We start from the raw sequence: 12,633 nt of genomic DNA, 5'->3' as shown, positions 1-12,633 counted from the left end.
AAAATAGTTTTAAAACAAATTTAAATAGTATTTATTTATTTTAGGCTAGAATGAAGGAGACATTGATGAATATGCGTAATGAAATAGAAAAGAAAGATAGGTTAATAGCAGCTGCAGATAAAAAATTGGAAATACTGCAATCACAATTGAAAAGTTCAATACAGGGTGTTTCTGTTGAAACTACTGTTTATAAAACCCGAATACAAGAGTTGGAAATGGAGCTAAATGACGCTAAAAATCAAATACAAAAACTGGATGTAATAGATAGACGTGATACTTCAAGACGTAGTAAAAGCTGTGAGTATGAAGCTGTATGTGCAATGAAAAAAGAACTCCAGGCTGCCAATGCTGAAAATAAAAAGTTGCAAGAAATTGCTAAAAATATGGCAATATTAACAGGTAAATAAGGGCAGGTAACTGATAAGGACTTTATAATTTGGATATATGATTTATATCATGCTTGAAATAAGGTAAACCTAGTAGATATTGGACACTTAAGATTTAATTATGCAAAAACAAGTTTTACAACATTATAAGTTTAATAATGGTATTTTTTTATACTGGTAATAGAATTGTTATATTTCGAGGGGGTTTTATACTATTAAATATAAAAAAATAACGAAAAATTTAGTTATCGGCCAAATTTTTACTTATAGGACATTCACCTTTTAGTTATGGACAACACTAAAACAATTAATTAGGTAATTAACAAGGAAATAAAGTATGAAACTACATATTGACCAGTTATTGACCTTGAATAGCTAGTCTATTAGGGACTGACTGAAGCTAACAGAGTATACCAGCTCCATGGTGTTAAGCTAATCTCTCGATATCAACTACCTTGGGTGTACTACTAGCTGAAAATTGGATGGGGTAGATAAGATCGTTTATTTTCTGCAGGACAGTGTACTGGGCCTCCCAGTTTAGTTGAAGTTTAGGCAAAAGTCCTTAAGTTTGGGATTGTATAACTGGGTCACCTCTTTCGAAAGTTGTCTCTATAGCATACATGTCGAGCCTGACCTTGACGTTACCACTTTGTAGCTTCAAACTTTTACGAGCAAATTCGTAGACTTTTTCCAATTTTTCTATCAAATTTTTTATGTATGTCAGGGATGAGCTTTCTTAGTCGAAGGGAGGCAATCTTCCAAAAAAAAACTCAGGGAAGCTTTATTTCTCTTCCGGTGATCCTCATCGATTGAGAATAACCGGTCACTTCATTTTCAAACCTTGCAGGAATAAAGGAATTAAAGTATCCCAATATTTTTGATTATCAGCGACGAACACTGAAAGGTATTCACAAACAGTTTTATTATATCGTTCGACTATTTCTTCTGATTTCAGACCAGGGGCATAGTGCCAGTTTAATTCTTGTCATAATTTTGATTCAAGTAAGTTCATGTCTTGATACGATGTGTGTTATGAATGCTCCTGCTATTGTAGCCGCTTCTTGATTAGGAAGGGGTGCAAATTCTATCCTAAATGGATAGGTGTCTTTAAAATGAAATCGACAATGGATATACTTTTCTTGGAGGTGACAATTTTGACAATATCCTGGTCAACTATTTTTTTCTGAATTCAAAGAAAAACGTTGTATCGATAGAATGACCCAATGGCAAGATAACGACTTACAGAAGCTGCAGAAAAAAGCAAAAGCAAAAATTAAATACATTAAATAAATCTTCAAATAGATATTAATCTTTCCTATGTGACCATAAAAGCATCTGATCCAAAAAATATGTATCTCAAATTGTCTCGTTCTAAATTTGATGGTATATCTGTCGAAATAGATTACTCGTTTCGTCTTCCTGAACGTGCATGAGATGCGTTTTTGGTTTGCATTGACGTTTTTGTTGTATTGCTTGATGTTGGCATCTTTCCATAAAAATCGAAAAACTTCAGCATAAACCATTGGTAATACTACGAAATGACCAACAAAATACTAAAAAAATATAGTCAGTTTTTTAGTATAAGTGTATTTTTATTGAATGTTTATTAATGCTTTTTTTGCCTTCCTACGCCATAAATGGCTGCATTTGCTAGAAGAATTAATCTGTGTCATAATATGATGTATATATATATATATATATATATATATATATATATATATATATATATATAGTTATATATATATAGTTAACTCAATCTCTCCCACCCTAGTTAACTTTGTACTGGATAATTTTCCAAATCCCTTTTATTAAGCGGTATGCTGATGATCTATTACTAGCATTACCTCTAGACAAGATATAGGCCACCTTGTCTTTGTTCAATGAGTTTAATCCTCACTTACAGTTCACTCTTGAACTTGAGGACCGCACCACTAATAGTATTCCCTTTTTAGATATGCGTGTCATCAGAATGGGAGATAATATGTTAACAACAAGTTGGTACAGGAAACCAATGGCCTCCAATAGGTTTCTCAACTACCACTCCTGTTATCTGTCCTGTCATCCTTTTAAATTTAAATTAAATCTTATCAAAGCTTTAAGCTGTAGGCTGAATAGGCTGACACATCCGGTTAATCGAAGGGAATCCCTTCTACTGCTCAGAAACATATTGATTGATAATTCCTACCCATCTTCTCTCATCAACAAATACCTATATTCGCAGAGTTATGGTTCCTCATTTATTGACATACCCAATTGTAACCAACTTAGAGTAATATCAAACAATACTATTAATAACACTTGGGACTCCAACTACCCATTACTCCTCGTTACCCTATTTCCCTCAAGATACTGAAAAACTTATTAAACTGTACAAACATAATAACGTGCCTGTTAAAATTGCAGTTAAGAATGCCAAGACGATCAAAACACCCTTGTTCCTTTTGGAACAAGTCAATGTCATCTATCACATATCTTGTGCTGAGTGTGACTCGTGTTACATCGGTCAGAGAGGGAGATCACTGAGGGGGCGTCTTACGACACACCGCAGTGATATTAACATATCCCAGCATACTTGTGCTCTTGCTATTAACACAAATCATAAAGTGGACTTTAACGAAGTTAAGATTCTTGGTAACGAACGCAATCTCGTGAAAAGGCAGTTTTTGGAAATGTGTTCGATACTGAAACACCCCAACGCTCTGAACAAGAGAACGGACATTGGTAACTTGAGCTAAATTTATCATGCATTAATATTGCAGAACTAAGCTTTATCTTTTTTTACTTTAAAATTGTCTCCCATGGTGTGTTTTTGTATACATTTTCACTTTTAAATAAATTCAAATAAAATTTTCTGTTTTACTTAAATCATGATTGCTATTCAACTAATATTTTATTGATTCATTTATCAATGTTATAAAATATATAAAATAATTTTTGATGAAATAGTTTAATAAAATTTAAATTAATTTGATACATATAATTCTAAGTAATTATTCAGGTTCAAAGTATTATGAACCTTTGACTGTGGAACTTGAATTGAATCTGTACCTGGGGCTGGCTAACCAGCTAGAACTTAGTCACTTATATTATGATATGCAGGATCGACCTCACTTGTTTGTTTGTTTTCTTCGAGCCATTCACTGAAAGTAAAATGGTGTTTCCAAACATCTGTTTCTTTCATATAATGGTTCGTACAGACAGGGATGTCTCCTTACTATATCATATCTTTTAATTTACCGCTTAATGCATTAGCGGTTAGTAACTCGCCTTGATGTTGTCATGTTTGTACCTCAAGTACACTGCTTCTTCACGTGATAGTTCGTCGGTCTACAATGGGTTCCCATTTGCCGAGTGTCTCTAGGTAGTGTAGAAGCTTTTTGTGGTAACTGTCATTATATTTTTTACAAGATTACTACAGCATACTTTTGCAACCACTTTAATAATGTTACCTAAAGTCAAAATTAAACTAAATTAATATTCTACTGTTGGAAGAGTGATCTTGTGATCTTATTAGCTTCTCGGCAAATACTTATATTTTACATAAGTTTTTTACATACTTTTTTTTAATTACATGTGTAATAACCAGATGGTTCTTTTGCTGTTCTAAATTTGTGTTAAATTGAAAACTGTACTTAGTTTCAATTGATTATTTATAAAACTTAACTATTTCTTGTATAATATCTTAAGCTTCTTTACATTTTATACCATTGACTGCTACATGTCTTTTTGAGGTAACATGTTTGTATTAACCTCTCTGTGGATGTTTGGTTTTTCATATTATTCTTTTTAGATAAACTGATGATGCTTTCTGATTAGATAGCGAAACGTCTTCAAATAAATAGATGAAGTAGCCACATTCTTTGTCTTTTTTCTCCACTTTTTGACCGATAATTGTATATATGTATATAAACTACTCTCAACTACTGATTGCCTCATTCTTTCTCCACATTTTCACTTCTTAATGCTAAATTCTTATATTTACAAATTTATCATATACAGGGCATTGGAAATTTATAGTCCCGTGGTCTTTTTAATAAAAAATTATTTAATTTTTAAGTTAATTTTGGACTACAACAGTAATATATGTTGTCAAAATAATGGTCAAAATAAAAACCAAAATACTCAAAAACCATAAAAAAAATTTTCAGAATCATTTTATCTAATTTAGCTTTTTAATTCTTGCATACGTTTTTTATTCTTTATTAAACTTTCTATATTCTTTACTGGCTACCATAGAAATAATGATCGATGTCCTTTGTGAACCTGTTAAATTTTTATTAATTAAATTATTATAATTATATAATTAATTAAATATAATCATTAATAATATTATTAACTAAGTATTAAATAATAATATTCGTGAATTTTTTGTAGGTGACGAACATGTTCAAAAAATGCTAAAACAATCACAATACGCCGTAAGAAAAGTTGTCGAAGAACTATCTGAACAGTATAAAGAGTGGGACAATTTAAAAAAAGAACGACGAAATCCTAAATCTGGAGGTAATCCCAACTATGGTAATACAAATCAAAAAGAAGAATTTAACCAATCTAGAGGTATTCAAAATTTAAATAATCAACAAGGAAAAGAATATAACAGGCAAACACTTAACCGATCTGAAGGTATTCAAAGCTCTAGTAACAATCCACAAGACAAAGGACATAACAGGCTAAGACAAGAACATAACCGATCTGAAGGCATTCAAAGTTTTAGTAACAATCCACAAGATAAAGAACATAACAGACTAAGGCAAGAATATAACCGATCTGAAGGTATTCAAAGTGTTAGTAACAATCCACAAGACAAAGAATATAACAGGCTGAAGCAAGAACATAACCGATTTGAAGGTATTCAAAGTTTAAGTAACAATCCACAAGAAAAGGAATATTACAGATTAAGACAACAACTTAATCGATCTGAAGGTAGTCAAAGTTCCAGTAACAATCCACAACAAATAGAAAATAACAGGTTAAGACAAGATAGCGATTCTCAAACAAATAGAAAATGTCAAGGAGCACTTGCTGCGCGGATGATGCAATTTTGTAAGAAAAACAGTACTGAAAAGTAGAACTTCATGCAGCCATATATAATATTTAAATTTGCATTTGTTTTGTTGTGAGGTTAATTTCATGTACTCAAAGAATGTCTTTTAGTAACTGTTCAGTCAGAATGATATGACTATAAGAATAAAATTTATTGTGCTGTACTTTCATTCTTATTTATTATTTATTATCATTTCATATATTCACAGGCCTTCATTTTTTTTCATTAAAAAGTGTTTTAAGTTTAATAGGTGTCCTACAGTGAATGGGATGTGCGGAAGTACGAATCTACACTTAGTTTTTTTCCAGCACGTCTGGTTTTCAAGAAAAGTATGTTTGAAATTTTTCATAGAAACTGCCAAAAATACTGAGAAAATATTTTTTAAAACTTTATTTAATAGAAAATTACATTGCAAAATTGAGTTGTTCTTAAAAAAAAAAAGAATTCATTATAACCTAGGTTAGACAATATTTGGTTTTTTTGGATAAAACCGTTCTCTTTTTCCATGAAAACTGCGTTTTTGGTCTTCTCTTTATCGATTTTTGTAATCGAGGCTCTTTTTAAGGCCCAGCAGTAATTAGCTATCATTCCTATATTTCATCTTTCTTGGTAACGTCTCTCCATCTCCTTTCTATCTTGATTGAACCTCTATTCCTACTCCTCGATGACAGCTTTCGGGAAAATAGACAACGTGGAAATCCAGAAAATAAAGTTTAACGCTCATATTGCATCCCAGTTTTTATAATTTTTGACCATGTTGGCTACAATTTCTTTATAGTTTGGAGACTTCTTGTTTCCAAGTAAACTGTCTATATGACTTTTACGAAAGAGCTCCATATTTCAGATTCATCCTGGGTCATTGTATTCTGAAACAATCTGTCCGATTTAAGGTTCGAATTTGAGGGCCTACAAAAATCCATTCTTTTTTACTTAAAAGTTTAGCTTCAGAGAGTGCAGGAAATTGGTTGTACAGATATTTAAAGCAGTCACCTTGTTTATCTAAAGCTTTGACAAACTGCTTCATCAATCCTAACTTTATGTGAAGAGGAGGCAAAAGAACTAATCGCAGGTCAACGAATATTATGAGACTTAACTCGCCTGTTTTGGTAGTTTAAAAATTAGTCAACCTTTAACTTTTGGTGTAACAACGTTGTATGTGTTAAAGTAGGTCGTGTTTCGCGACAAGCTTTTTATCAAACTTTCTTTTGCTAGCGCTGAGTGTGAAAGAAAGAAAATAGAAATTGGAAGTAAAATTCATCATATGTAAGCAGAAGCAGGTTACAAAACATTAAGACAAGATACTGAAATTGCAAAAGTAAATGCTAATTGTGTCGTTTTATGTACTGATTTGCAACAAGTTCTTTTTTGCCCTAGTCTAACTCACTCATTAATCTTCTATCAGCGACAACTTTCTTCGTATAACTACGCTGTTCATAATATGGGGAGTAATACTGCTACAATTATGCTGTGGAACAAAGTAATGGTGCATGAGATAGCACCAGCATTGCTACTTTATATAACTGAAAACTTCAATCGTCTTGATCCAGGTCAATAAAGAAAACTTGTTATTTGGTCAGATATATCATATCATTACTTCGACTACTACTGTGAGAAAAATACTTCACCCAAATCGAGCAAAAGTTTCTAACTAATGGGCACAGCTTTCTGCCCTGTGATAGAGACTTTGCCCTCATGGAACGCAACAAGAAACTTTCATCGGTTTATATCCCGTTTCAGTGGACAGATGTAATTACAAAAGCTAGAGTTAAAAACCCATCAAACATTTTTTTAAATTTTTATCAGAAAATGTAGTATAGACAGATCCAAAGTGCAAAATAACTCAGTCAGTGTGGATAAAAATTAGCTCAGATGATCCAAATACAATACGGTTAAGAAAATACCACAACACTATTCAACCATGATGGTCATCTTATTCTTAAGGTCAACTAAAACAGCTGTAACTGAAGTCACTCTTCCTGAACTTACCGAAGCCTATGAAGGGCCACTACCAATTAAAAAAGAAAAAGATGCCAATTTATTAAATATTGCCGAATATATTCCACTACAGTATGTAAGCTACTATCAAAATCTTAAGAGTGAATAATATTATTTTCATATGTACGTCATATAAAAAATGTTTATAAGTAATTTGTTAATAATATGTACGTTTCTTAATTTCACGTATACTTCATTTTTAATTTCTAAAACAACGTTTTAACAGCCTTATTTCCACGCAACAACGTTTTAACCGATGAGGATTTAACACGCTGTTTTATTAAAATATAGCATATATGTTTATAAATGCTCGTTTTGTATAACCTATATAGGTTAAACAAAACGTTTTGTTGATATCAATGTTGTGTATCATATAGTCTATCATATTAAGCTCATAAATATATTTTTTTCAAAATAATCAATCATAAGGTGTTTTTTTCAATTTGTCGACAAAATGTGATTTTGATAAATCAATCTCTTTAAATTGACGAGAAGAAAAAAATTATCCACTGATCTATAAAAATTTTCATTTCCCAAATCTCATTTTCTACTTACTTATTATTACATTTATTCTCTGAAAGTTTATTATTGTTGTGCTTGTTACCGTGCTAATGGTTAAAAAGAAACAAAACAAATATTTTCCTGAACAATTTTCATTTATAAACGATGGAATTCTGCAGCTCAAAATGAAGATCCCAATCAGGAAAACAATTAGCCGTGTTTAATCTACTGGTTGTTCCATTTTTGGGTTAACTACCGGCGATTGCGTAAAACTAAGTTCCTTTACTCTTCAACAGGACATTTCCCTCCTGGGGTTAAAGGGTTTCCAATGGGAGAAGAGAAAAATCTGTAATATCTTTCCAGTGCCATGGACTACAGATCAATATTTAGCGCATGCTTCTCTACTGTGTTTTCCCTAATAAAATTTAAAAACCTACGGTCTCAAATTGGTAGACGGTGTTGCCAATGTGAATAATTCGCAGATATTACTATTTATTTTTCTAATGACACTAATATTTGTTGTAAAATATAAATATGTTTATATGGAGTCAAACCGATTATAAAATATATAAGAGATATTACAAATAACTTTTACAATCTCGTAAATATCATTTTTTTCTAACTATATTGACTATATTATTTTTTTAAGTGTTATCAATATGGTGACCTACGTTATATTTCCTGGAGTAACTTAACATTTATTAGTTACAATTATTTCTCTGTATTGTTTCTGTATTAAAGATTTACGCATATTTTCAGTTATATAGTTAGGTACTGACTTTAGAATTCATTAATGTATTATAATTGGTATTGTTCTAAAGCTATTTTCTTGTGGCGTCTTAATGCAATTTATTATTTTTGTTGGAAATAAGCCACCTTTAAAGTTAGTTTATTTGACGTTTCGATTTCCAATTCGGAAATCGTTCTCAAAATATAAAAAGTTGTTAAATTAAACAAATTTTATTTTGTTACTCGTTTATTGTAAACATTTTTCTAAAAATTTAATTTTATGTGACTCATTCATATTGACAATTTAGACATATATTATACATTTTAAAGTTTCATTTTAAAATGATATTGTCAATATTTTTGAGTTGTATTCCTGGGACGACTTGATTGGAAGATAGTGCAGTCGATTACATGAAATCAATTTTAACTGACAGAATAGCTGTCAGAAAAATCATAGCGAGTGATTTGTCTTTAACCTTTCGTCGGGCGCAGCTGTTCAAATTGATACAGCACAAATGTTTTGTGCCTCGTAGAAAGTCGGGAATTGTCATCACCTTATTATCACGGGCGCGATATACCGCGCCCATTGGTGTAACAAAATTAATTTTGTAAATTTGTGACATTTATTAGTTTGGTAAGTACTATTTCTATATATTACTACTATCTTTACTTTTTTTATTCAAAATTACATAATTATACCTACACTTCTTTCATAAACAGCAAATTGATTCACTGCGTCTGCTTGGAGATTTTTTTGTAAATTAAAAAATTTATTAAATTAAATGGCCAAATATATGGCCTAGGAGGACAAATTTTTTTTTTTTTTTTTTTTATTTACAAACTCGCATCAGCCTGTAAGGCTATTAGCGAAAAAAAGAAAAAGTAATAACAATAATTGAACAGTGTAACAATTAAATTTTGTATAAATAGTTTATTGCTTTAAGATATTGGATAATCACTTTGGCACCGCACTTTAAGAATAGTTCTCTCAAATTCTCCGGGATTCCGAATTTACACCTTTCCGCACTGTGTAACGGGCACTCCACTAGAAGGTGTTTTATTGTTAGCGGGGTCTCGCAAGCATAACACTCCGGTTGTGGATCCCTTGTCATCAGATGTCCATGTGTGAGGCGACTATAACCAAGCCGCAGTCGTGTGATGATAACCTGAGAAAAACGATTGGTGGAACTATCAGACCATGGTTGAAATATTGGTTTTATCTCAAGTAGTTTTGCCTGTTTTTTACACCATCTGCTATTCCATATGTTGACTATTTTGCTGTGGAAATATGATTTGAGATCTGTCGCTGGAGTTTTTGGATAGAATTCAATAGTTGTTTCCTCTAAGGCTTCTCGTGCATATTTATCCGCCAAATCGTTTCCCGTGATTCCAACATGAGATGGCACCCACAGGAAAGCAATGTTTCTGTGGTTTAGATTATGCAATTCTTGTCTAATGAGTTTGGCCACAGGATGGGAAGAATAGATTTTTGAGATGATTTCTAGAGAACTTAATGAGTCAGTAATTATTAAGAAATTAGTTTCAGGACATTTTGTAACATGACATATGGCTTTATATATTGCAAAGAGTTCTCCTGTTAAAATAGTATTCGTCTCCGCTAGTTTATATTTCTTTATTTCATCATTTGTTACAAAGGCAGATGCTACACAACGCTCTGTTTTAGATCCATCTGTGAATAACTTTTTGAAGGAAGAAAATTGAGAAATTAACGTTTGATATTTAGAATTAATTAGATGACAATTGCTTTCTTTTTTATTTTCTGATAATAGATCCAAATTTATGTAAGGAGAAGACATTAGCCAAGGAGGGGAAGTTGGCATCTTGCTAGGATAGATTTCGGGGACTTTAATGTTTAATTCATTTATGATTCGTCTGCATCTTTCGTAAAAGGGAATGTGGGTTTTTGCGCGCTGGATATTCGAGCAGCGAATGGTTTGGTGATATTGTAAAGAGTACCGCTTCGATGCATAAGAGAGCATTAATTCCTGTCTTCGTAAATCTAATGGTAGTTCACCCAGTTCGGCCTGAAGACTTAAGATAGGGGTTGTTCTAAATGCGCCGCTTATTATTCTAAGAGCGTTATTTTGAATGGTGTCTAAAACTTTTAGAGTTGTTGTTGAAGCACACGAGTAAGCGTGGCAACCATAATCGATCTTTGAGCGGATCAAATTTTTATATAGTATGAGTAGAGTTCTACCGTCTGCTCCCCAGTTCGTACCAGAAAGACATTTCAAGAGGTTTAGTCTTTTTTGACATATAGCTGATATATATTTGATGTGGAGGACAAATTTATTTGACCATTTAATTTAATAAAGCGATAGCGGCTTTCGCTAAAAGATTTTATCTTTTAAAAAATTTATATTTGTTTTATTATGGCAAGTTGTAGTAAAAAATATAACTTGAAGGATCCTAAAGATGTTGAAGAACTACAAAGATTGATGTTTGATGACGACTGAAGTCATTCACAGGACGATTTTTGTTTTCGCCGTCAGAAGTCGAACCTCGTGACGGCGATTGAGATACCGAGCAAGCAGCTAGTGACAACGATGATTACGCAGATGATAACAACTTTTTTTGAAAGAGAGAATAGTAAAGGAAAGAAGCTCTTAGAAAAAACAATTTGGAATAAAAATCCCTCATCACAAAGGGTTCGTTCAAAACAACTAATCTTGTTGGTAAGTTACCAGGTGTAATAGGTGCTGCAAGGATGGCAAAAACTTCTTTGGAATGCTGGAATTGTATTGTGGATGACGAAATATTGCGTATAATTGTACATCAGACCAACCAATATATTGAAAGTGTTAAATCGGTCTTCAAACGCGATAGATATGCCAAGCCTATAGACATTGTTAAACGGAAAGCATTTATAGGTCTCTTATACTTTGCTGGTGTTCACAGACAGACATAATGTGGAAGACCTGTAGGGATCCGACGGAGATGGTATTGAAAAAGTCCGACTGATTATGAACATTAAAAGCAAAATTATGCGTTGTATGCAATTTGATGATCGCACTACCAGAAATAAAAGAAAAAAACGAAAAAATTGCAGCAATTCGTCATTTTTACAACGTTAATGAACAATTTACAGAAAGGCTATAGTTTAGGACACAACGTTACAATTAATGAGAAATGGGAAGGCTTTCTTGAACGATGCGGTTTTGTGCAATACATACCGAATAAACCTAATAAATATGGTACGCAAATCTACGCACTTGTGGATTCCCTGGTTTACTATCTATATAATTTGGAAATATATGCCGGATTACAACCTAAAGGCCTATTTCGATTGAGCAATTCACCGTCGGATGTTGTTCTGTCAACCTATTTATTAGACATGACGAAATTCTACTGCTGATAACTGGTTCATCAGTATTCCATTGTTATATGAGTTACAACGTAAACACCTATCTTACGTTGGCACTTTAAAAAAATTAAGTCGAAATTCCACCTGAATTCCTTCCAATTAAGACGAGAGCTAATAATAGTAGCTTGTTTGCCTTCAAAAATGGAAGCACTTTGGTTTCTTTCGTTCTCAGAAAAATGTGTAATTTTGGCTTCAAGTCTACATGAAGACTTCTCTATTGATTTTAAAACAGGAGATAAAAATCTATTATAAATATCACCTTTTACAATCGCACCAAATGCGCAGTTGACACAACAGATACATTGTGTGCATCATACAATGTAGCTAAAAATGTTCGTCGTTGGCCCATAGTGGTATTTTTCGCTATGCTCAATATTAGTGGAATCAATGCCGAAGTAATACATTTTGGCAATGATCAAAATGTTATTCTAAGAAAAAAATTGTTGGAAGATTTATCACATGGATTAGTTTTACCTCTTATGGTTAGACGAAGTTCGAAAACATCAGGAATTCATATCGGACTGCAACAACGTGCAAAAGAATTTTCTCCATTAGAATAAGAAGAACAGAAAACAGAAAATAAATATGTCAGA

At 32.2% G+C, this 12,633-nt stretch overlaps 1 protein-coding gene across 12 annotated transcripts in view; it reads left to right on the top strand.

The window, feature by feature from the left end:
• Positions 1-5,593, top strand: part of LOC140441907 (uncharacterized) — a 45,459-nt gene extending 39,866 nt beyond the window's left edge. For all 12 annotated transcript variants that reach the window (XM_072532899.1, XM_072532906.1, XM_072532901.1 and 9 more), the window contains 2 exons: positions 45-399; positions 4,761-5,593. In XM_072532899.1, coding sequence (XP_072389000.1) covers positions 45-399; positions 4,761-5,455 — 1,050 coding nt within the window. In that variant the 3' untranslated portion in view covers positions 5,456-5,593. The remainder of the gene's footprint in view (positions 1-44; positions 400-4,760) is intronic.
• The last annotated feature ends 7,040 nt before the right edge of the window (positions 5,594-12,633 follow it).

This window comes from Diabrotica undecimpunctata, chromosome 5 (genome assembly GCF_040954645.1).
Source record: "Diabrotica undecimpunctata isolate CICGRU chromosome 5, icDiaUnde3, whole genome shotgun sequence".
Classification (NCBI taxonomy): Eukaryota; Metazoa; Arthropoda; class Insecta; order Coleoptera; family Chrysomelidae; genus Diabrotica; species Diabrotica undecimpunctata.
Note: the sequence above shows the minus strand (reverse complement) of the source record. Positions and strands in the feature narration are given on the sequence as shown.